Source organism: Harpia harpyja, chromosome 6, assembly GCF_026419915.1.
Source record: "Harpia harpyja isolate bHarHar1 chromosome 6, bHarHar1 primary haplotype, whole genome shotgun sequence".
Taxonomy (NCBI): Eukaryota; Metazoa; Chordata; class Aves; order Accipitriformes; family Accipitridae; genus Harpia; species Harpia harpyja.
This window is the reverse complement of record NC_068945.1, coordinates 69,329,239-69,353,982: the sequence shown is the minus strand read 5'-3', so window position 1 is coordinate 69,353,982 and position 24,744 is coordinate 69,329,239. Positions and strand designations below refer to the sequence as shown.

The window sequence follows — 24,744 nt, the reverse complement described above, 5'->3', positions numbered from 1 at the left end:
AAGCCCGCGTTTCATAGGCCGCGGCCCGCAGAAACTTCGTCGCTGATTGGAAGGCGGCCCGCCGTTGGCTGCCGCCTGGCTTCGCCCTGAGGAGGAGCGGACGGGAGGCTATGTCGGCGGCAGACGGTGCCCGGGCGGGTGTCGGGGAGGGCCCGGGCGGTGCGGCGGGTGGCGGTGGTCTCCTCAACCGTTTCGTACAGCTGCCGTGCAGGCCGCGCTCGGCGGGTGAGTGGTCGCCGGTTCCCCGGGCGGGGGTCACCCCATCCCCGGGGTGTCGGGGACCGGGACACCCCCGTCCCCAAGGCCCTGAGACGACGGATACCCCGCAGTTTGGGGGTTGGGGGGGGGGTTTGCTCGCGGTGCCGGGGCTCTGGGACGTTTTGAGGGGGAGCTGGGGTAGCCTATGGGCTTGGGATTGGGGGGGGTGGGTGTCACCCCGTCCCAAAGGCCCCGGGGGTGGTGTAGGGAGGGCCGGGATGTTCCCGTCCCAACGGTCCCGGGATAAGGGGTCCTGGAGTTGCGGATGGGGCGGTCACCCCTTTCAAAACTGTTTCAGGGTGTTGAAGGGGAGCCACGGTCTTGAGGGGTGGGGGGGTCACCCCTCTCCTACGACTCTAGGGGACGGCCGTTCTTCTTTCCCCATCCTGACAGTCTCAGCTTTTTGGGAGATGCTTGGATGCCCTACACGGGCGGTCCATCCCCATGGACATGGGGGGGGACGGGACAGGGTACCCCGCAGTCCTTGGTGGAGGTCAGCCCCATCTCAGCAGCTCTGTGATCCTGGATGGGCCTGGACTAACCCACGGTCACCCCCCCCCCCCCTCCCCAATCCCAACATATCAGGTTTTTGGGGTGGGGGGCCCCACAGTCCTGGGAGGGATGATCCTGGGATGGGGGGTCCAGGCTACCAGAGGGACCTTGGATGAGATGTCAGCCCAGTCGTGTGACCTGGGAATGGTGGTTCTTTCTGTTTTCCACCTTCCTCCTAGCAGTGTTGGTATGTGGGGGGATTACCCCACCCCAACAGCCCCAGGATATTAGGGGGAGGAGGCCAGGGTTAACCCAGAGTCGCAGGATTGGGAAGATCACCCCCATCCCAGCAGTTCTGCGATACTGGGAGGGACGTGGGGCACCCCATGGTTCTGTGATGGGGGTATTCCCAATCGGTTTGGGCTATCCCCCCCCTTCCTTATCTCCATAGCACCCCCTGCCCTCAAGGGCCACATGGTGCTGGGGTGTTGCCACCCAGGAGGTGGGTACCCCAGGCCCAGGGCATCCTTTTCTGCCCTGGCTGCCCCTGGCCCTGCCACTCAGATCCCTCGATGGGGGATGTGAAGCCTCTCGCTGCCTCAGGGGTAGGAGCCTGTGTTTGGTGTGTCTGGAGCACCAGCAGCAGCGGGGAATGGGCTTTCAGACCAGGGTCCATGTTTCGATCCCTGTGAAACCTGTCTAGATCTGCAGCAAGGACACCTTCGAGCCTTGTGCAAGACCACTGTGAATTTGCTAAGTGGCTCCACACTTTCTATTTTGGGGCAAATTCTCAAACATGTTTCCTTCATTCTGTGATAAGGGCCTTTTTTGGTAACACAAGAACTGATTATCTTCATGTTCCTGAATTTTAATCATTGGCTTGAGCAAGCCGGTAGCACGTCCTCCTGATGCGGTTGTAACGATCCCACTTTTGGCCTCCAGTTATGTCCCGACACGGAATCCTGCCCTCCACCACCTGCACAGGGGCAGATGCTGCAGCCCCAGGTACAAAATGCCCCCATTCAGTTCAGCCTTAGCACGTAAGTCCAGCCTTAACAAACCTGAAGCTGATTGTCGATCTTGCTGAAAAACTACCTGATGGAAAAATCCTGTTTGAGTCGATTGCTGGAGTTTTCTCCCCATTCGACACCTGTTAATGTCCTATTTATAGAGCTCCAGCAGCAGCCCTTACATAACCATTGAGACAGAGGAATATTTTTTTTTCCCCTCCTTCCATTTCCTCCAACCAGGTTTGTCTTCTTACCTCCCAGTTCCCTTTCAGAGTTTCCAGGAGGCATTCCTTTGTTTTCCCCACCATTCAATGCCCTAGACTTTTTCCATAAAGCATGCTATCTCCTTTTAATCCTGTTTTTACAAGTAATTACTGTCGTGAAAGCACGCAAAGAGCTCGTAGCATGCTTTGGTGTTGGATGTGTTCACTACATCCCTCCCTGCAGAGCTCTTCTGCTCCTGCTAAGTTGTGTGTCATTTGAAGTAGATCTGGGCTGTCTCTTGGTTAAACAGAAGAGCATACACCTTGACTTATGTGCTGCTTTTGTCATGTTCTTCTTTTGCACCTACTTGTAGAAAAGGTTTTAAGCTTTTGTCACCTTTTTTACTCTGGAGAGTACAGGGAAGTGATTACGAAAGGTAAGCAGGCAGCTAGCGGGAGCTGGTGCCAGGGTTGTGCTGCTCTGTTTGCTTTCTCAAGCGGACTGTTTCTATCGAGGGTTTCTCAATAGGGGCATTTCTCAAGCAGCATCTACAAAAGAGTCTCGTTGATGGCTTAACAGCTCAAAAAAAAAAAAAAAAAGCTGTTCGTGTTTTTGCTGCCTCGTGATGGGTAAAGACTCTAAACATCTAAAATTTTGTGTTGGATAAGGGAAAGGAAGGAGCTATTTTTACGTGTTAGTAAGCTTTAGAAAGATCAAAAATGTCAAATATAGGTGGTGTGTGGTTTGTTCTTCTCCTCATTGGAAATCTTCCTGTCCACATTTAAATTTCTTTGTTTTCATCAGGCTCTTGGGGTTAAGTGGATAGAAACAATCTGGAAACCTAAATATATCTTTGCTTCTCGCATGCTCAGCATTTATGCTCTGTCTTAAGCTATAATTTTCCCAGTGTACCAGTCACAGTAGAGGTGTTTTTTTCATATGGAGAGGTTCAGAGTTTCTAATATGTATTTAAAAAAAAATACAACAGAAAACCCTAATATCCTGAATCCCTTTGTGTCATGTGGGGGAACAAGCCTGAAGCCAAATCAGAACCTGGGCTGCATCTGCAGGGGCATTACTAGCAGAGAAAGAGAGAGATGGGATCATCCTGTTCTACTCAGTGCTGTGTCCAGTTGTGGTCCCCACAAGTCAAGAAGGATGTGGACAGACGGGAGACGGTCCAAAGGAGATGGTCAGAGGGCTGGAGAGCCTGCCGTATGTGGAAAGGCTGAAGGAGTCAGGTGTCTTCTCCCTGGAGAAGAGAAGGCTCAGGTGGAACCTCCTCATGGTTTTCCAGTACTTAAAGGGCAGCTGCAAAGAGGACGGAGGGTCTGTCTTCACAAGGAGCCACATGGAGAAGACAAGGGGCAGTGGGTACAAGTTGCACGGGGAGAGGTTTCATCTCAATGTAAGAAAGACACTTTTTACAGTAACAACAATAATTCGCTGGAACAACATCCCCAGGGATGTGGTAGAGTCCCTGTTGCTGGAGAGTTTCAAGATGTGACTGGACAAGGTGCTGAATAATCTCATGTTGGCTCCCTTTCCCACGAGAGGTTGGACCAGACGATCTTTCCCGATCCCTTCCAACCTGGGCTGTTCTATGGTTCTCATTTTCCAGAATTCCTTTCTTTATTTTCCTTTTACATTTTTTTTAAAAAAACAAAACAACCCAAGGAACACTCAGTTTTAGTGGTGTAAAATCTGTAATATAGAATTTCTGGGGCATATGTTTCCTCTTTTGCTCTGGTTTCTCAGTAAGGACAGTCCACTCAGAAGGACTCCTTATTTTATTCTCTGCTCTGGGATGCTATCTCATGTATTACAATCCTGTTCCTATCTTACTAATCATGGGAAATACTGACAATCAATAGCACGCTTGTAGAAATGTTCGAAATACGTGATTGCTACAAAGAGGTTTGAAAACAAAAGCCTCTGAGAAGCAGGATGAAGAAGCAGACCCATTCTGGACATCAGTCCAAACCCGAAAGCTCTCACAGCTGGATGTGAGAATGATCATTGTCTTAGAAATGCTTCTTTAGAGACTTCAAATATTTGAAAGGGTCTTGGCCGGTGGCCTGTAGGTTGTGTTTGGCATCCTTGGCTGGATCCTCTGGCCTCTCCCAGCTGCCCTTGACCCTGGGCAGAGTCGTCGCTCAGGTGTTGGGGACCCAGGCACTCCTGCTTTCTCTCTTGGGTATTTTTTGGGCATGGGCAGCCTGCCACAAAAAGGAGCTGTGTGATCTGAGGAGGCTTAATGCAGCTGGATGAACAAACAGGTTTTAAACCTTGTTCTCGGCGACATGTTCACATCCTGCTTATCCAAACATTTGTAAAGGACTCTAATTACATGAGGTACAAACTTATTTTGTCTGGCTGGTATGAAAAAGATGAAGCTTTGAAGACTGGAGTCAAAGTCAATATTGACTTGTCTTGTTCTCTCTCCCAAGAGCCAGCAGCGCTTTGGCTTCAGCCTTTGACCTAAGTGTCCTTCAGAAGTCTTGCAGAAATCATAAATGGAAAGGGAGATACTGAAACCTGCTATTCTGGATGTTGGAAAAACTAGGTAGGAGGGAAAATAATACTGATACCCTCTTTAGAAAACCTTAAGAAGCAGTAAAAGAGGATGTGTACACACACCTTTGCTATTCACCACTGGTATGTTACTTTGAAAAGATGAGAACCAAAAGCCACCCTATATTCGTTAGCTTTACATCCTGTAGTTATTTAGTTTATATTTCCAAAAATAGTGCTTGAAATACAAATTACATTGCTAGTAGTAATGCTAATAATATTGTGGCCTAATATAAGCCTCGCACTGGGATTAGTAGGATTGAAGATCACAGATTGATGGAAAAAGCCAGCATATTTGGGGCAGGTCTTGCAAGCAGAAGACCCTACACCTTGATTACAGGACAAAGTCCATGCTGTTGCAGCTCAGTGCCTGTGCCGTTCCTTTTCCTGTTAGCCTGACAGGAACAACTTTAAGAAACTCAGAATGAGGAGGCGCAGACAATAGGCAGCAGAACTGCCTAAACTTCGTGGAAGCAGAAGGAAGCAAAACTCTTGAGGCCAAAGCATTTCGCCCTAGGAGCCAGAGGGTATAAAAGACCTGTCCAAAACTAGTCTGTTCTTCTAAATGAAGAACAACCCAGGAATTGTAGCGAGGACTTGGCAGCTGTCATCCTTTCACCCTCTGTGCTGTAAGTAAGTGATCCTGGCCGGATTACTTGGATATACTTGGTTCTTGTGGGTTTGAGTGGCCAGAACCAGCTTATGTAAGTATTTTGTAAAACAAAATCACCCTCCCCTTTCCTAAGATCTCACAGAGTTTTGTTGCACTAACTTCTTGCACCTTTTACTTTGCAAATGACCCTCTGGTGGATGTCATGATTAAAATAGGTTGAGAAAAAAGGGAGCTTATAAAGGGTGGTGCTGGGCTTGCTGCTCTGGGAGGTGTTTGAGGCTACACCTGGATATCTGTTGGTTATGCTCCAGGAATAAATAAAACTGTGCTTTGTCGAGGTGGTCTGGAGGAGAGGGAAAGAAGGGCTTGATTTAAAATACTTTAGCATAGTCTTCAAATCCTGATTTGAGCCACACATAAAATGAAGAGGATTCATGGCTGTACCTGCAATTAGTTTTCATCAGTAAATATCAAAATAGGAAGTAGTCGTGTAGTTCTAGGAGGAACATCTCTCTAGATGCGAGTCTTTAACCAGAATGAAAATTCAGTATATTAAAACCACCCGTGCTTTGATTGCAGCCCAGGAATCTGTTTTTTTGTGCTAGCAATCTATTTTGGCTGAGTTTTCCTATTGTAGCCTGGCAGAATGTGATCCTTGCTTTTATTTCCCTGCCAGCTCCAAATGTTAAACTGGACGAGGTCCTCAACATTGTTCTGTTTCAGGTTACCTGATGTGCATGGCAAGCTCTAATCCATCAAATTACACAAGAAAAATGATACTGCTTTGTTCAAGGAATGAACTGGGAGCTTGCACAGCGTTAGCTAGTGAGTGCTACAACGAAAGCTTGAGTCCAGATGCTTTCTGTCTATGCCATGGGACGGCTGCCTTCCCTTGCTCTGTCTTGTATAATATTGCTCAAGGAACTACAGGTAGAGCAGCATTTAATCTTTACTTTTGCAAAGCAGAATTACTTGGCAGAAGCGTGCTATCATCTCAGTAGGTCTGCTCTTTATCCTGCCTGCTGTGTTGAGCATGCGTTGGAGATGAAAACACAGCTGCCACACTGTGTTGTGAACACTGATAGCTGTTGCTCGGATAAGTTTTGGTAAATCACATGCATTATTGGTGACCTGGCATTATGTTGTGCAGCGTGGTTGAGGTGATGCTCTAAATAGCTAGCTTAAAAAAGGGTGTGTACTGTTGGTTGTAAACATTTGGACGGCCATTGTGAACTTAGGGTTGAACTACCATCATCTTAATAAATGGTCTTTTGTGTGTTTGAAACAAACTTCATTTAGCAATAGGAATCTGTAAGCTTTCATGTGCCATTATTTCCTAATTTTCAAATATTTAAAGAACTTTGAAGTTTGATCTGTTGATAAAAAATATGCTGCACATGTAAACTGTTTTCTCCAAATGCATCTTGGTTGGGAAAAAACCAAACTGGTTGCTTGTCCTTGAGATTTAGAAACATTGGCAACTTTTATTGGATAAAATTCTTTTCTGAAGGTTAGAAGCCAAGTGTTTCTTCTGACCCTGAGTCTCACCTCCTGTGTGGAAACCGTGAACTCGAGACCAGTCATCCTTTTTAACTCGGGTCGCCTGCATGAGATGATCTGGAGCCTGTACATCTTCTGAGAGGCTGATACCAGATGAATACATTTCACTGATTCCCCTGAGTGCCCAGGAAGGTTTGTTTTACAGGGGAAAAAAACCGCACTGAGCAACTGCCTCCCTGCTGCACCAAACTCTGAGCATCCAGATGCCAGAGCATCCCCTGGCTCCATCCACTGCTGGCAGGATCTCGATCGTGCTCTTTTCCTTTGCTTTTTGGCTGCTTTAACGTGAGCTGGGCAAAAGGGAAAGAAAAAAACAGGGATTTGCTGTTTCTATGGAGAAGGCCATGTGCTGTAAGGAAAATACAGATTCTTGGGGTGAGACGTGACCCCAAGATTTGAGTGAAACATTTCACATTGGCCTTTAATTATTGCTTTGGGCTTTGAGGATCGTTCCCTGTGTATTCTGAAGGGAATAGACAGTTCTCTGTAATTTCTGTTGCCTTTATCTTATGTGCTTTCCTTTTTGTGAACGGCAATGTCTTTAAACAGCCAGATGAGCAAGTAGTGAAGTGGTTGCATGAAACAAGCAAGCAGTACATGGAAAAACAAATCATAAATGCTTTGACTGCTATGTTGTTAGGATCTTTCTGTAATTCAGTGACTTGGAATGGGGCAAGCAGCATGTCAAAACATTATAATTGTGCTCCAATTTCAGATGGATCTTTAGTGATCCCTTAAGGCTGAAAGAATAAAGAGGCAAAACTTTAAAATTGACACCTGAGGCTTGGAGTCAGCTGATCTGACTGTGCAAAAGGATATTTTTTGCACCCTTAGCAAGAAACAGCACGTGGCAGACTTTAGAAATGAGGCATCCTGAAGCTGGAAAGTCGTCGCAGTTGCAGCTCCAAGGCAGTAACCCATGGGGAAGGGGTATGTGTTTGCAATAAGAGTATGTTTATTTAGTCCTGCTCCTGCCATTTCTGCTAGCTACAGCCAAATCTCTTTCTGGTAGCTGTGGTGGCAAAAAAACTTGACCTGTTTCCATTTCTAGTTGCCTTTTAAGCGTGAGGTTAGCAGTTTCTCTTACCTCATCTTCTTTGCTCCCAAAGGATCCAGGAATCATTTTTTCTGCTGCAGGTTGCTTTGGCTACTGCTCAGCCTCACACCGGCCCTAGTGAGGGATGATACAGGGGTCATTCTTTTCCTTTCTGCTTACAGGTTTCTGAGCAGATGGTGGGACAGCCCAGACCCTTGGCCTCTTCCTTCCAAGGCTGGTTGGGAAAGGGAGGCAGCGGCTGTGGATTTGCCACCTCGGGAGAACAGCACTGCATTGGTTTGCCAGGAACTGGTAACAAGGCATGGTAGTGATTAGGGAAAATTCCCTTAAAAATAAAAATCAAATTCTGCAGAACCTGATGGCATAGGCAGACCTCACCCTCTGCCAAGAGCTTCTCATTGATTAATAGATTTATTTGGTTTTTCTCTGGCACCATGGTCATGATAAAAAAAAAAAAGGATGGTTTCAGGCAGGCTCTCAAAACTTCGTATTCAACTCTTTCATTGTTTATTTTTAAGAAATGAATTTGGCTAATTAGACCTTTTTCCCCCTCTTATTTAAAAAAAAAAAGCCCAGCTGGCTGGCTTACTAATTCAAAGAGTGGGTACTCCCCTCTTGTTTAACCTAGCCAGTGAGATGATGCCAGCATTTTTTTTCCTGCAGTCATGAAAGGGAGGATAATCGAATGGAAAGAAAACGTCTTTGTTCTTCGAAACTTGTCTTTGTGCTGCTCTGTTTGAAGCGCCTCTCACCTTACATTTGCACTGCATGAGAATCAGTGCAACCACTTGGTACTTCACAGTTTAATTTTCTTCTTGTATAACTTTATTATAGAGCTATTGAAAAGTGGTAGAGAAATCCAGTAGACTTGAGCATAGCTGTTGACACATGCTGTGGTTCTGGGCATGCTGGTAGCATTTAATCTGCTCTGTAACTTCAAGTAATCTGCTGGTACCAAGGGATTTTTATGTTGGTTTTTTTTCTCCAGGCCTTCCATAGATTTCTGTAGCTGTTAAGGCCCCAGAGCTGGAATTTAATAAACTTTTAAGTTTGTGTTAGTCAGAATAGGAACAGTATTTATGGACCAGCGGGTGCAATTCAGCTTCGTCCTCCCCATAAGAGGGATATTTTGAATGGGAGTGTTGTTGAACACCATTCAGGACCATTATGCTCTCTCCTCCAAAATAAAGGGTTTCTTTAAATTTTCTTAATGAACATCTCTGTTTTCTTCTCCTCCTCCTCCTCGCCCCAGACCTACTCTGTATTCAGAGTTTTTGGAGAGGTAGGAAATGAATGTCTCATGCATTGGTTGCTGTGCTGTGTCACGTCAGGAAACTCGGGAACAGATATTCATGCCGCCGTTTTGCTTACTCTCCTGTTCTAATAATACCTCTTGCAGGAGAGGTATTCAATTAGGAATCCACTTTAACAAAGTCAATCTGGGCCATCGGAGCAGCTCCCTCTGAAGTCACTCAATGAATCACTTGAAAAGGGTGAATTTAACAGGGTGTTAACAGGTCAGTGCATAGCCAGCAAGCAAGTTTCAATCGGATAGCTTGGTCCTAATTTATGACTTTCCTTAATTATGTCCCTGTCATGATATTTCAACTTCTTTCTGTTTGTGGAGCTTCTTATTCTCTGAAAGTTTTATTGTTCCCATTTCTCCCCTCAGGACCAAGGAAAAGGAGTCTCCTTGTGACTGCACCTTCCCATCCTTCCTTCCTGTTTCACTTTGGAGTCTTAAATTGGGAAAGCGAGTGCTTTCTGAGTTATATCCATCCACTTTAAAGCCATTTTCTATAACTAGCTTTACGACCTCTTTCCCGCAGTTCTGTCTTGACTCGGTACGTTGTTCTACTACTTTCCATGTCCAGTGTCAAAGAATTCATAGCGAGGCCTGGTGACTTGCAGCTTTTCACTGTGATGGTGTCTCACTGTGCTTTGCTTAGTGTTGGATGTTTCTTTAATCTGTGGCAGGTTCAGCTCTTGGGGAGATGGGCTTTGCTAACTAGAAGAAGAAGTTAGCAAACCCTTGGGTGTTTCCATCTTCCTGCACCATCTAAAGTTTGTGCTTGTGTAATAGGCTTGTTGTGCACCGCTAATGCTGAAGCGAAAACAGATCCAAAACTTGCGTGAAGAATTTCAGTAGGAGATGTGAATCATCTGATAAAACATAATTAAATGGAAGTGCAGCTCTTTATTGGAGGTAAAAGTCATAGAGCTTGTCTGCTGAAGAAACTAATCTGAATTAACTCTTAAATAGATTCAGCTTTTACAGGTCTTTTCTTTAAAAAGATATAACTAGAGGAATCTTTTTCTAAGACTTTCTTCTGAAGTGAATTAAGGTCACTTCAATTCTGAATAGAAGAGTTTGGGGGCAATTTAACTCAGTTTAACATTCAGTTCATTCATACGTTTGCGAGTGTGCTGGTGTAGGTGACTCAGAAGATGTGTTGGATAATTTTTTTTCCTGTTTTATGGGTAGATATGTCATCTTCTCTGGGCCTCTGCGAGCAGGAGGATCTAGTCCATTGAGATGAAGGGGTTAGTGAAGAGCGGAGCTTAAAACCAGCGGGCTGGAAACGTGAAGCCTTTGGAGATAACTCATTCCTTATATGTTAAGCAAACACAACTGGGGTCTGCTTGAATAGAGCAGAAAATCTGTTGTTCTCGAGCAGAGTGAAATGAAATTGCATGTGTTTGTAGCTACAGGGGTTTGCCCTGAGCTTTTGGAAACCTTGCTCTGGTTGGCATTTCCAGCCCTCCTTTCCCTGGGAGTCACCGCCACGTAGCAGGCACAGCAGGAGGAAGCATTTCAGCTGCTCTCCTCCGCGGTTTGGTGCTCAGCTTAATGCTGAGGACAGTGGATTTCCCCTGAGCAGCCGAGTTATGAATGCATGACCAGGGACAGGCATCATTTCTTCTGCTAGCTCTGCCACGAGGATCCCTAGCTTCTGACAAAAGACAGTTACTGAGTGAGTGTTTGATTGAAAAATGCATTCCTTTAGTTCACAGAGCCCTTTGAGTTGTTGGCGAGAGTAGTGGGAATGGGCAGGGAATGGCTGCATGGGAAGGGTGGTCCTTTCAGACCATCTCGGTTGGGTACTTGCAAGTATCTGTTTGACACCAGCTCTGCCTTCTGATGCCCTTTCTGTGTCTTAAAAATATCTTGAAAAAAATCGTCTTTTAAAGATAGGAGATGGGTTTCTATGTAAATGGGAAGAGGTGAAACCAGCTGGGCTGTGTATGGGCTTAATGTACCCATCTCGCTATCTTGAGGACCTGCATGCATCGAACATTGATCCCTTTCTGTTGAAACTTAGCTGTTCTGGGGCTTTATGGCAAAGTCAGGTGTCTTCCCTTTTTAATTTTGAGAGGTGAATGGCAGAGAAGGCTTCCTTGGTTTTGTTTTTTAATTTATTTTCTTTGAATTATGCCTCTTACTCTTTAGTCTGTTGGTTTTATATAAAACTCAGCCTTATTCTTCTCTCTTCCCTCTGGAAAATTCTCACAGCAAGTGTTATAACTAGAGGGAAATAGGATCTATATTTAATGTAATATTTGAACTCCTAATTCCCTAATACCTTTTAAATTCAATGGATGATTGAATTAAATCCTCACTCCCCTGCAAAATGTGTGCATCAGTGCTCCCAGTCTTTGCTGGAATTAAGCTCCCATTTCAGTTCTTTCAGGTCTTTTTGGAGACCTCCAGGGCAAACACAGAAGAAGAAACAAGCAGGATGAGCTCCCTTTGGCCAAGCACAGACACGTGAGCCCTTCGCTAGGATATCCTCTATAGGCTGCAGAGGGGCATGGGCACTTCTCAAGCATGGTTTTGTTTGCAGATATTCAGGATCAGATGAACTGCACTCTCGAAGCATCTCTGATTAGAAGAGTCTGAACAATTACCTTGATTGTAAATACCTTTATTATCAATGTGTTCACTTAAAAATGAATCCATCTCTTTGGATAGTTTCAGAGTTTAAAATAAAAAAGGCCAGAGGGACGGATGTTTCTCTTTCTCTTTGTGAATCACCTCTAAAGCACGTAATATTTGTTTTAACAGTTTAGTCCAGCACTAGTTCCTGGCTGCTGCTGTTAGTACATGTAATATCCACCCCTCCTGTGCGCTAATGTCCATGCCACGCTAGGTGCCCGATGGCACTGTGCTGTCTCAGTAGCCAGGCCAGACTACAGTTTTTTCCATTAATTCCTTAACTTTCTTCCCCTCTCTTTCAGCCAGTGCTTATTAGTTTTCTAAGTGGGGATTGCTGTGAGACATAATTATTACTGGAAACAACCCAAATCTGTCAAAACTTAGCCACAAGGAGTTTGTCTGAACCCTGTAGAGCAGCTTAATTTTGGACGAGAGTTGGAGCTTACAGCAGCAGCAAACGGGGAACATGATTAAGCAAAGCTGCTTGTGCTGAGTTAAAATTCATTATTCAGTCTGGACAAATCATTTATTTCACCTTTCCTGTAGGAAAGATGCTTGATGCCTCATTTGTTATTGCTCCGCATGTCTGATTCACTGCTGATAATTGTAACAAGCTCTAAGAAGAAAACACGATGGGTCCTAATTAGATGCTTCACTGGGTCCTGTTCCATCCTAAAAGTCCGTAAAAGAGCTGTGAGAGCAGGTGGGTGGTGAAGATCACTGGTTGCTTTGGGTGGGGGGTTTTCAGGGGATCTTCTTTTGATTTTTTTTTTTTTTTTTTTGGTTTGCTCTTTATTGTCAACTGAACCAAAGCGGGCCTGTCTTGAGGTGCAACAAGCAGAGGATGTGCTTGAGAGAGTGATGGTTATGCATTGAAATTGTACATTTTAGAGGACTATTATCTATCTTCCTTCTCAAGATGAAGCTTAGAGTTACTCTCACCAAAAAGCTGTTGTATTGCATAGAAAAAATGACTCTTGAAGCCTTCCTGGTTTAGTCAGCTTGAGATGTTCTACATGTGTCTCACAACCAACTCCTTTGTTCAGGGACCTGATCATTTTCTGCTCCTTTCATCTTTCTCATTCGTTATGTGGTCCTGTGTCTTGTTGAAGAAAAACATCTACATCTGGCACTGTGCTTGGCTCTTGGTGTGCATCAAATTCGAGCAAGCTCGGAATTACTTTTTGATCACTTGTCAGCTGAGACTTCAATTGCTGTTGTCCAACAAGAATATTGCTGTTTAGATTTTCCTGGACTGAATTGGTCTTTTTATCTATTCCAGTTGAGGTCTGAGCTTGAATTGTCCTCCCCACTTTTATTTCCATTGGCTTTTAGGGAAGAGGGTGGGTAGGCAGAGGGCTTCGTTTTGGGAAGGGCTGCGTCTGCCAGTTGTCAAGCTTAACCTGTCGGATCTCAGATGGGTTCCCTGCTGCGCTCCCTCCCAGTGCAAATGCCTTTATCTATGAGCAGATTTTACTTGCTGTATCAGACCTGTGTTGCTTAATGTTTAGGAAGCCGGGGGTGTGCAAGGTGAAAGAGCCTTCTTGAGATACAAGGTGCCAGGAGCAAAAGAGAAGAAATGGAGAGAAGGTTTATGTAGGATGGAGAGCAAAGCATTACTTTTCTTCTTTGTTCCCACCAGTCAGCTTTAAATATAAACATTTTGGAACTGTTTCCTAAGTGAACTCTGCCATACAGAATGATAGAAGGGGGAATTTTTAAGATATCTCAGAAATAGCTTTTACGGAAGGATTGTCACATGTTGACCTGCAGACAGGCCTCCTTAGGCAGGTGTGGTCCAGGGACATGCGTGAGATGGTGACACGCAGAGGCTCTCCCCATTCCTGCTTGGAGAAGTGGATCTGTCATTACAGAGCTGTTTCATCCTGGCTGCAGACATGCTTCCCTATGGCTAAACACCAGCCACTCTTGTTGGAGGACCACTGCAGCGGGTGTAGTCCTGACCCTCAGACACAAGCTCAGCTCCTCTGCTGGCATTTCACTGAAGCTGTTTTACCTTCTCTTTTTGCTGTAGGCCATAGGTCTCCACCAGCAAGAAGTGGCCATCGTTGCGTGGCAGATAGTGCCAACTTGTATGTGTTTGGAGGCTACAATCCTGACTACGATGAGTCCGGTGGGCCAGAGAATGAAGACTACCCGCTCTTCAGGGAACTCTGGCGGTACAACTTTGCTACAGACACCTGGCATCAAATGGGCACTGAAGGGTACATGCCCAGGGAACTAGCCTCCATGTCACGTACGTATGGAAATTCAATTCCTATGCGTCTGCTCCTGAAGCTATTTTAATCGATGTCCCTGGTGGAATGCAAAACCAGGCAAGAACTGGGAAATCTGGATCCTGTTTCCAACTCTTCTGCGAGTAGGCCTTGAGTTTAGGTTGGTTTTGTGATTTTTCTTTCCTCTTTCTCTCGGGTTGAGGCAGAGGGAAAGAAAAAATTTCAAATGCAAGAGGTAGTCTCGAGGTATTTAGCTTGATAGTTGCAAGGCACCTGCACTTTCAGCAGCTAGGTGCTCAGTGCAATCAGACATCTCAAAGCATCCAAAAATAGATCTCTTTGTTCACTAGCCATTTTTAAAAGTAGGCCTTTGGTTACCATGGTTTTAGCTTTCATTCTTTCTCTTTTAGAGCATTTCAAAGCCATAAATACATAGTGTGAATTGTAGGGTATTTGAACAATATTGAACACTCTCTACCTACTGACTCCAGAGCAGAGAGTTGTTCTCTTTTACCGCGTCTCGCAGCAACATGTATCTCTGCTCTGTCTCTCTCTCCTAGTTGTATTGCATGGCAACAACCTGCTTGTGTTCGGGGGCACCGGGATCCCCTTTGGGGAGAGCAATGGCAACGACGTCCATGTCTGCAACGTCAAGTACAAAAGATGGGCTCTGCTCAGCTGCCGAGGAAAGAAACCCAATCGAATCTATGGCCAGGTATGAAGGACATCCCTTGTCGAGGCACTTTGCCTGTGCCTGCGTACACTGCGCTGTGTGTCACAGAAAAGGGGCCAGGGCATGGAGATCTCTTCTCTGCTAGTAACCAGAGTTGTTCTCTATGTACATAAGTGTAAGGGAAGGCAGGTACCATTTGTAAAGAAACAGAGCGGTCTTGGTTCTTTGAGATTACAAAGGAAAAGTGTAGTTTTCTTGTAGTTAGAAAAGCCAAAATTTGTTAACTAAATGCCAGGTGCAGTTGAATGAAAAAGTATGTCTGATTTAAGGAGTGGTTGGTAGTTTCTGGAGTTGCTCTCTAGCCTCCTCAAAGCCTTTAAACCCCAAACTCTAAATGAAAACAGTGTTTAGTAGGTCTTGTTTGTATTAGAATAACAACTTTTAAAACTGTCCATAATGTCCTGGATGAGCATGGTGCACAAAAAACTAGGTTCACTCTTACAGGAGGACTGCCAGCTTTTGCTGTGCTTTCCAATAATACTGCCAATGTACTTGTGGTGCAGATATTTATAACCCAACTAATTTCTCATTTAGATGTGCGCCAGACACTTAGGGAGGAAGGAAAGTAATCTTCCCTTTGCCCAGTTCAGCTCGAGCTGGCCTTTGGCAAACAGGCAGTTGGGAGCAGAAGGAGCTTACGTCTCTGCTTCCACCTTGGACTGCATCAGGGAATGGTGCCTGCACCATCTTCACAGTGTCAGTAGTCCATGTGCTTTTGAATTGTACAGGCTGTCTTTATTGTTTAGTCTGACTTATCCACTGTGTTTGGGGCTTTCTCTGTTACGCTTAATGCCACTGGCTATCTGATAGCTGGTTTGTAAGATTCTCTGTAACAGTATCTGTTTAAGGTCAGCGTGGAAGAGATTCAGGGTTAACTGTGCTTTGGTTTTAGCTCCTGGGAGCCCTTGCTGCACAGATCTGTTTTGTCTGATGCCTGAAACTCAGCAGCTCCACTTCTAGGTCCTCATCTTGTGACCACGGAGTTACTTTTCCTTCCTACAGACACCCCCTGCCCCCCATCTTTTGTGTATCATCCTTGTTTACCCTTCATATTCCTCCTGAACACGTCATTTTGTAAGTTGTAGGTAGAGCTTTGCAAGCAGTATCTTGCTTTGGGAGGGTGGGAATTCTCTCTTTTTAGACACTGATGTCGCACGTCCTTTCTGACTGGTTTCTCTCTGTTACCTTCCAGGCCATGGCCATCATCAATGGTTGTCTCTATGTGTTTGGAGGAACAACTGGTTACATTTACAGTACTGACCTACATAAGCTAGACCTCAACACTAGAGAGTGGATCCAGCTGAAACCAAACAATATGTCGTGTGACATGCCAGAGGAGAGGTGAGAAGCTGGACAGTCTCAGAGACCTTTTACACAGGGGAGTCACCACCTTTACGGACAGGCTTCTGGGCACTCTTAGAGCAGTGTTTTCAGCTGTGAACGTTGCACAACCAGTGCTCCAGCAGTCTGGCTTGCAGGGGGATGTAGGGATGGGGTGTGAAGCCTTTGCCAGGACACTGATCTGGACTGTGTGGTGCCAGAACAGAGCTGGGGACTTGGGGCAGCTGGTGAGTGCTGAGGAGGGCAAGAGGCTCCTGTTGATCCCTGTCTCTTGTCCTATTCTGTAGCAAGGCATGGAGGAAGGAGGGCTGGGAAATCAATCAGTGACTATCTTAGTGAGAGAAGGGGCTGGAATATTGATGGCCGTTGTGGTGCTCCATAAATGACTGTACTTAAGTTCTGTGGTGCTCTGCTCTCAGAAAATGCCTTGCAAGCTTCTGGGGTGCTGCTTAGATTGCTCATGAAAGCTTCCACATCTTCTGAATGCTCCCAACCTGAGGGACTGATACAGCATAGCCAGGCTTGGGGTGTCTGCTTAAACCACTCAAATTTGGTACTGTTTTCTAGAGGGCTTTTGTTGTTGCTCACTTGCAGTAATTGCTTGTGCTGCTAAATGTCCTTCTTTGCACCTTCAGATACAGACATGAAATCGCACATGATGGTCAACGGATTTATATCTTGGGAGGTGGAACTTCCTGGACAGCTTATTCCTTAGATAAGGTAAGGCAATCAGGAACCTTGAGTGCTTGCCTGGATGGGAGATTTTCTACAGTGAAGTATAACCAGCACGGTCTCTTCATCTCGCTTTGCCTGGAGAGCTTGGTAAAAAAATAGATAACTAGGAGCAGATTGTTCTCCTATTTCTGTAAAACCTCGTCTTGCCACAAACATGTCATGTTGACTTACAGATGATGAATCTGTGGTACCCAGTGACCATACCGATCTGCAAACCAGCTTCATTCTGTAGACCTGTTATCAAAGATTCTCATTTAAAAACACTTAGGACATATTTCTGAATGTTGTGTTTGTGCCAAAACAGGAAAGTACCAAAGGAAGGAATTCTTTGATGTTAAATTCAGATATTGATACGGTGACTCTTTTCTTGTCTTCTCCCTTAATGGTATACTTTAATTTCCTTTCTTGTGGTAAATGTTTTTTCTCCAATACAATTTGGAGAGGGAAGAGTGAATTCATCTTGAATGCCGAAATGATAAACGAGGACACTTTAAATAGTGCTCCACTTCCAAAAAACTTGAAACTGCAGCAGTTAATGTGACTTTTTATCTCTCCATTCTCTGCATTTCTTTTCTCCTTATGGGCAGTATGAGATAGGTATTTCTAAACACTTTTGAGAACTGGAGGGTGTGGGTTTTAATTGGTCCAGTTTTTTTAAAAGCAATTTTCTTTTTCTTCAGCTGTGGGGCTCAAATAGCAAAGCCTGAGATGAAAGCTTTAGTAAGCTGGTACGCTTTGAAGGTGATTTTATACCTGCTTAGTCACTGGCTGCGATTAGCTGGTTTTGGATTTACACTTAATTAAAAAGAGGTGTTGTTTATAGTGGCTCCCTGGGTCAGAGCCTGCAACTGCATCATTGTGGTGCTCGGAGAGCCAGGAGGAAGTAATGGCTCCTCTTTGTCCCTTCAGATCCATGCGTACAACCTTGAAACCAACACCTGGGAGGAAATTGCCACAAAACCTCATGAAAAAGTTGGTGAGTCTGGAATTTCCCCTGTCTTCCCTTGTAAACCAGAGAGTGGCCAAGGTGCTTGAAAATGCAGTTTTCTGGCAGGCTGAAAGAAACAAGGTTTCATAACCTTGTTGTACAGTACGTGACTTAATGCTGGCCTCGAGGTCCTGCTTGTTTAGAGCTTTAGCAGTGAGGACTAACCCATCTGAAGCATATTTAGCAGCCTGGCTTCTCTCCCTCCCTGGGTGGGAAAGATGATAGTGGCTGGCTCTCCTCCCAGAAGATATGCATCATCTCTGCTCCCTCTGAGGGAACATGTGCTGGCCTGGTTAGCAGCAGGGGTTTCCCTGAAACCTTGTAGGCCCTTGGCTGCTGCTTTTCACCAAGCCAGAGGTGAGAGCTGGAGTCTGTGGGGAATGAGATTCTGGCACATTTCTTCCTTCCCTGGAGAGCAAGTAGGAGTCAAACCTGAAACAGCTGGTTGCTAAAGTAGAGGTGTTATACCCGTGATTGTAGGAAAGCAGAAGCCCCTTATAAATGAAACAAGTGACTCCTATCCATGATTCTATGTTGAGATATAATCACCACTTGCCCAAGCACTTTAAAGCAACTATAGTTGATACTTTTTTTTTTTTTATTCTCCTCAGGCTTCCCAGCAGCCAGAAGATGCCATAGCTGCGTTCAGATAAAAAATGGTAAGATATGCCTCTTGAAAATTGGTATATCTTATACAACTTAGCAGTGACAAGCCCATCCTTCTAGCCTGAGAGATGCTGGCCTCTGACACATGTTTGTGAGAACTGCAGGGCACACATGTATTTTCTGGAAGAGGATTTCTTTCTTGTTAACAGGACTTAAGCCGCCCAGTTGGCACCACTCTTCACATGAGGGATCTTGTTGCTGTAGGCAGATTTACTTCTGCATTGCACAGTACTGTTGCTCTCTGGAATTCTGCAGTATTTTAGGCAATACGTAAATCTCCTTTGGACACGTGGCCACTTCAATGTAAGATATCACGTATTTTAGCCACGAGTGTCCATGATACTTTGCAACTTATTGATTGCAAGATCACAAACAGGTATAAATGATGCTCCTGCTACAGCTTGATGAGTAACCTGTTAGCTTTGCAGTCCGCTGTGAAAAGCAAAGTGCGACCAAGTGCTGAAGCCAGGTTCTTTAGAGACAAGGTTGTTCGGAGATGTCTGATAGTGGGTCCTTTTTGTGGTGTTGTAAATCCAAGCTGCTTATATGGAGTGGATCATGAGGCGGTAGCAGAGTTAGCACCTGAGTCTTTCCATTCTCTAGTAAAGTGAGGGCGATTTTATATGTTAGAAGCTGCACGGAGCTTAGTAGAGCCTTTTGTTCTTCACTTTGATCCTCCAGATGTTCTTGCTGTAAATCACTTGTGCGGCACTGTTTGAGGCACAGCTTTGAGAGGGCTCTTCATGTGCAATCCATGTTCAATTACCCACAATTTTGAATGGTAGAGTGTTCCTTCAACTAGATTTGGGCCTCTCCCATAGCCTCATTGTCCTACAAGAACGCATTCCTCGAAACTTGATAAAACAAATTGCTCATAATGGACTGAAGAAGCAGTTACAATATTGATCCTTCTTTTCAAAACTCTTCAGGTCAATTACTGAATGCTGTATATTAAAGGGTGCTGAGCCATGCAGAAGAGTGCTGTGCCAGATTATATTTCTTAGGAGTGCTAATTGTGCCAATAAAAGTAAGGCAGGGGCTGGGAGATGCTTCCAGTCGCCTTCATCAGCAGTATTTTGCTGCAGTGCAAGCCTCTGAGTTGAGAACTTGGGCAAAGCTGGGAGCAAGGACCTGCCTCTGGCAGGCAGCAGGACTAGGAGCCAGGGCTGTGGCTGCTCCCCATGGGTTTAAAACCACTAGAATCTGATCAAACCCAGGAACTTATGAACTCAGGTTAGCTAGGGCTTAATACAGCTTCTTAAAGTGGGAGTTGCACTGCCCTCCTGCTTCTCAACAGCATTTAGCTCTGAATCTGCTATGGTGGGGCTGGGATCACAGGCAGGCTGGGAAATGGACATGAGCTGGCAATGTGTGCTTGCAGCCCAGAAAGTCAATTGTATCCTGGGCTGTGTCAAAAGCAGCGTGACCAGCAGGTCAAGGGAGGTAATTCTGCCCCTCTGCTCCGCTCTGGTGAGACCCCACCTGGAGTACTGCGTTCAGCAAAAGAAAGACGTGGACCTGTTGGAGCAGGTCCAGAGGAGGGCCATGGAAATGATCCAAGGGCTGGAACACCTCTGCTATGAAGACAGGTAGAGAGAGCTGGGAGTGTTCAGCCTGGAGAAGAGAAGGCTCCAGGGAGACTTTATTGCGGCCTTTTAATGTATAAAGCAGGCTAACAAGAGAGATGGAGAAAGACTTTTACCAAGGCCTGTAGTGACAGGAGAAGGGGCAACAGTTTTAAACTGAAAGAGGGTAGTTTTGGATTGGACATAAGGAAGAAATGTTTTATGGTGAGAGCGGTGAGACGCCGGAGCGGGTTGCCTAGAGTAGCTGTGGATGCCCCATCCCTGGAAGTGTTGAAGGTCCAGTTGGACAGGGCTTTGAGCAACCTGATCTAGTGGAATGTGTCCCTGCCCACGGCAGGGGGGTTGGACGAGGTGGCCTTTAAAGGCCCTTCCAACCCAAACCATTCTGTGATTCTATAAGTGGCCTCTGTGATTATGAATAGTGTGCTGGGACTGATTTGAGAGGTACTGAGAGCTTGTGTTGAGGTAAAATAATTGTTGATCCTAAAGCTGTTTTGGAAAGGTGATTGCTGACTTCAGTCACTTCATGTTCTGCAATTGCTGGATGAAGGATGGCTGGGCCTGTAAGCACCATGGGTTTCCTCTCTTACAGATGTGTTCGTTTGTGGAGGCTATAATGGAGAAGTGATTCTGGGAGATATTTGGAAGCTGAATCTGCAAACTTTCCAGTGGGTCAAGCTCCCAGCTGCCATGCCGGAACCAGTGTATTTTCACTGTGCTGCTGTCACACCAGTAAGTGACTCATTTCTTTACTATGTAGCTGAAGTTCAAGCCATTCGTTCAAGCACTCTGACGTTTGTGTGGGCTGCAAATAGAGCTGAACCGATGTTACCAAGGAGGTGACCTCCACTGGATGCAGCATCTTTAGGCAGGCTGCGGGCTGGTGTGAGGTCACTGCCTTGACTCCTTTTACTCCTGCTGCTGTTTAAAGAGCGGTAGCACACAGTATATTCTGCTTTCTAAAAGCAGTGATGCAGAGTTTTAGCTTTTAAACCATATCAGCTTCAAGGAGTAATTCTATGTGTGAACAGCAGTTCCTGTTTGCAAAAGGAGAAAAAGCACAAATACTCCCCCAAGTAAACTGGTTTTAGCTTACTGAGAACAGCCTGGATTTAGCAGGGGAGCAGCCCTCTTTGGAAACCACTGCTAATGGCAAGATTGGTATTGCTAGAGCTTTTTGCTGTAACTAGAAGCTTAGAGACCTGTGGCTGATAAGCAGCAGGCAACAAGAAATGCATTTAGCTGTGACTTCAGCCTCCTTCAGCTGATCATCGCCTCAGGGCAGCATGCGAGGGCGGAGATCAGGTTCTTTGGTTATAAGAGCAGGTGTTACCTAGTTTGGAGATTGTTATAAATGCAACTCTTTCTGAGAAACTGTAGGCCTGATAAAGGTGTTTCCCAGGCAGCTTGGTGACTGCAGGTGGGTGCCTGGACAGCAGGAATGCCTTTTCCTATGTATTGAAAAAATGCCACTCGCAGAATAGGTCAGCAGCTGAGCTTTTCCCATCTCTCTGCATTGGTGGTGTTCCTGGAGCAGGGTTATGCTGAGCAGGGAATGCAGCATGTCTTTGTATGGTGTGGTTTTAGTTTAAAAAAAAATACGTTCTTTTTAGCTGAAACCTAAGTATGGTTCGATACTAATTTATTAACACTTTGCCCCACTCCTAAAATTGATTTCCTGGGGTAGAATTCACCTAAAATACAGAGCAAAGCACTCTTAAGCTAGTGGGTATGTGGTTTAGGATGAGACACATGCCCTTCAGCAGTGATTCCTCCCCTTGGCTACGAGAGGAGCCCAGGGTGACTGGCTCAGGCAGTGACACTTCTGTTACCAGCACATAAAGGTGTGTGAGGTTAATCTCGCTCTGTCATTAACCAGCTGGGAATCTGGAGAGTCAAATCCAGGTTTTCCTGGCTGTGTTGCTCCTCAGCACCTTCTGGTGTGCCAGTTTGGTCTGTGCCCCATGTAACTCCCCTCTCCACCTTTTCCCATCTAGGCCGGCTGCATGTATGTTCACGGAGGGGTGGTCAACATCCATGAAAACAAACGGACTGGCTCTCTGTTTAAAATGTGGCTGGTGGTACCCAGTCTGCTGGAACTGTCGTGGGAGAAGCTACTGGAATATTTCCCTCATCTAGCAACTCTCTCCAGATCTCAGCTTTTGCACCTTGGACTGACGCAGGGACTTGTTGAGCGACTAAAATGAGAACATCTCATGCTTCTGTCCAAGACACACTATGTTCAAGAAGCCCCCTCCTGCCCCCTATTTATGGATACCATGGATGGTCTTGCTAAGAACATAGAGGAACCCGCTCAGCGCCTTACTCAGCAAATACATTGATGCCTTTCTAGAAATTTTTACTTTAAGTTGTTGAAAATCCACTTCTTATTTATGGATATCTAAATTACACCATTAATCAATAATACTCTCTGGAACTAATCCATAACATCCAGCCATCAAACTGTCATCAGCACATGCTTGCAACTTACTTGGGGAGGGTGGGGAACTTTGTGAATGTCTGAGCCCATGCTTACACGTGGCACATTCAACCTAGTATTTTCACAAGATGTATCTAACAGAGGACATTCAATGCAGAACAACAGCCAACCTGTTCTTTTGCTTTAGATAACACTCATGCCCAGCTGAGCTCTCCCCCTATAAAACCGAGAACTCCTTCCGCTTGAAGGCTTTGCATGTGTTTCATGGGTATGTTCCCATCTCTTTGAGCTTCAGAAGACGGCTGGAACGTCACACGGGGCAGTGAGCGAAGCTTTGCCTGTGCAGCTTTTCTGGTGCAGTGTGCAATGATTTGAAACACCCCGTGTCTGTGTCCCTCACCTTTTCATATTGAAAGGTTTGCTTGGAAGACTGGTTAAAAGTTGCCACTTAATGGACTACTGTGTAGTTTACTTGGGGTGGTGAGGGGAGGGAAGAGGTTTTGCTGAATCTTTTTTTAAACCTTTTTGGCTCACATTGCACTCTGAACAAGCTAACAGTGAAAACTCACCCTGTAGATTTCAGAGCTGTCTTTTAACCTGTAGTGTGTTGTACCCAGTGCTTGGGTGTGAGCCACCCATGCCAGCTCAAGTCCTGGTTATCAGCACCTGACTCTAACGTGTACCAGTAAGCTTTTTGTTTTCCTTCCTCCCACACATCACGTCAGCTTTTTTCTAGTTAGCTTCGTGTTCCTCCAGGGGTGGGGGATGTTATTGCTGCATGTGGTTTTAATATGGATCCTTGGAAACTCATGGATCACTCATCCCAGGAAACACAGCATCAAGAAAAGGAGAGAGGGAACATCTCTCCCTCTTGCTGTGAGCAGTGGTCATCTCTGCACAGGCAGGAGAGGAAGGGATGTCTCTCTCTCTTGTCTTGCTGTGCTTGATATACTGTGAAATTCGCTCCAGAGACCATGTGTAAGTGGCCATCAAACTCTGAGCAGCTCCAGGGGGCTGGCATCAGGTTTGTGTAAAATTCTTTTTATTTGAAGACTGTTTTTAAGTGCCTTTTTTTTTTTTTTTTAAATCAGCTTTTCCTAGTACCTTCCCCTTCCATCATCAAAGGCAAGGGTTAGACTGTTTCTTTTCAAGAGATTGCATTTATTATGTTTAAATAAACCATAGCATTGTCTTCACATATTGTTAATCTGAACAGCGCTGGCTGACTGAGTCACTGCTACCCCTCTTAGGGAGCACCTACCCCTCATGTTCAGTTGAAGTGTTAACATTTGCCCCAATGTTAAGCTTCCCCTGTTCTTGGGGATAGATTTTTTTACCCCTTCTGTAGCCTCAGTTGCTGCCTTTCTTTTTTTTTTTTGTCAAGGCCCAGAAAAATAAAGATTAGGAATCATAGCTGAAGCATTCTCTGGTGCTTTTGACCACAGAAACTGGTGGCAGCTGCCACCAATCTGTTGTATCTATCTGCCCCCTTCATACCCTTGCAGGACTTGCAGCTCACAGGGCCAAGCTGGGGACCTCTGGTGCACTGCATAGCTTTTTCAGTCCCCAACTCTATGTTTAGGCTGGCTTCTAGCAAAAAGCCTATGGGACAGAAAGCCTTTGCTCTTGGAGAGCATTATCACCTTATTTCAACCCCCTTCCAAGCCTCCCTGACTGCTTGCTGGAGCAGTTCAGGAGCTGAACCCAGACCCTGCTGGCAGCTGTGGGCTGGGGAAGGGGTACCTGCTCTCCTGCCCTTGGCTTGGGATGTCCTCTTCTGCAGGACCAGGTTGGGCCAGTGGGCCTTTTCTCCAGCTCCCTCTTCTGGCCTGAACTCAGTGGCTCTCACCTCTTGCAGAGGCTGAACACCTGCACTTCATCTTTGCCTTCTGGCCCCCAGTTCCACTGGGACCTTCGTACTGGAACAGCCTGGTCATACGTGTGCTGGTTCTTCCTTTACCTACTTTAAAGCGCATCTCCCATCATCGCCAAGGCAATATTAAAACCATCCAAGCCTGGATCTTTGCTTAAGCAGATTCCTTGAGCTCTAATGTCTTCCTTGCTCCAGCAGCCTTATGGGGGCAGCCAGGAGCTTTCCCCCCCCCGATGTGACCACAGGGAAGAGGAAGGGTGGTGGGTGTTGATCTGGGGCACATGTGGCCACAGCCTGGCTCCATACTGACACCTGTAACACCATCACTTAAATCTTAGCTTCAAATCCTGGCATGGAACATGTTCAACCACCCAGGCAGGACGGTACAGTCCTTGATGTCCCTGTGACGCACCAAGTCACCGCTGGGTCACCCAAACCCA

At 45.7% G+C, this 24,744-nt stretch overlaps 1 protein-coding gene across 3 annotated transcripts; it reads left to right on the top strand.

Annotated features, from left to right (window-relative positions):
* Positions 1-13: 13 nt before the first annotated feature.
* On the top strand, positions 14-22,887 carry KLHDC10 (kelch domain containing 10). 3 transcript variants are annotated; one of them, XM_052789638.1, is made up of 11 exons: positions 2,569-7,641; positions 7,930-8,059; positions 12,252-12,408; positions 13,741-13,962; positions 14,503-14,657; positions 15,868-16,016; positions 16,652-16,736; positions 17,661-17,727; positions 18,351-18,398; positions 20,584-20,723; positions 21,989-22,887. In XM_052789638.1, exons 1-11 carry the CDS (start codon positions 7,631-7,633, stop codon positions 22,196-22,198), a joined length of 1,374 nt encoding a protein of 457 aa, XP_052645598.1. In that variant the 5' UTR covers positions 2,569-7,630; the 3' UTR covers positions 22,199-22,887. The 3 variants fall into 3 exon arrangements, with proteins under 3 accessions (XP_052645601.1, XP_052645598.1, XP_052645600.1); XM_052789640.1 differs by lacking the exons at positions 2,569-7,641; positions 7,930-8,059 and adding an exon at positions 8,343-11,684; XM_052789641.1 differs by lacking the exons at positions 2,569-7,641; positions 7,930-8,059; positions 12,252-12,408 and adding an exon at positions 14-225.
* Positions 22,888-24,744: the final 1,857 nt, after the last annotated feature.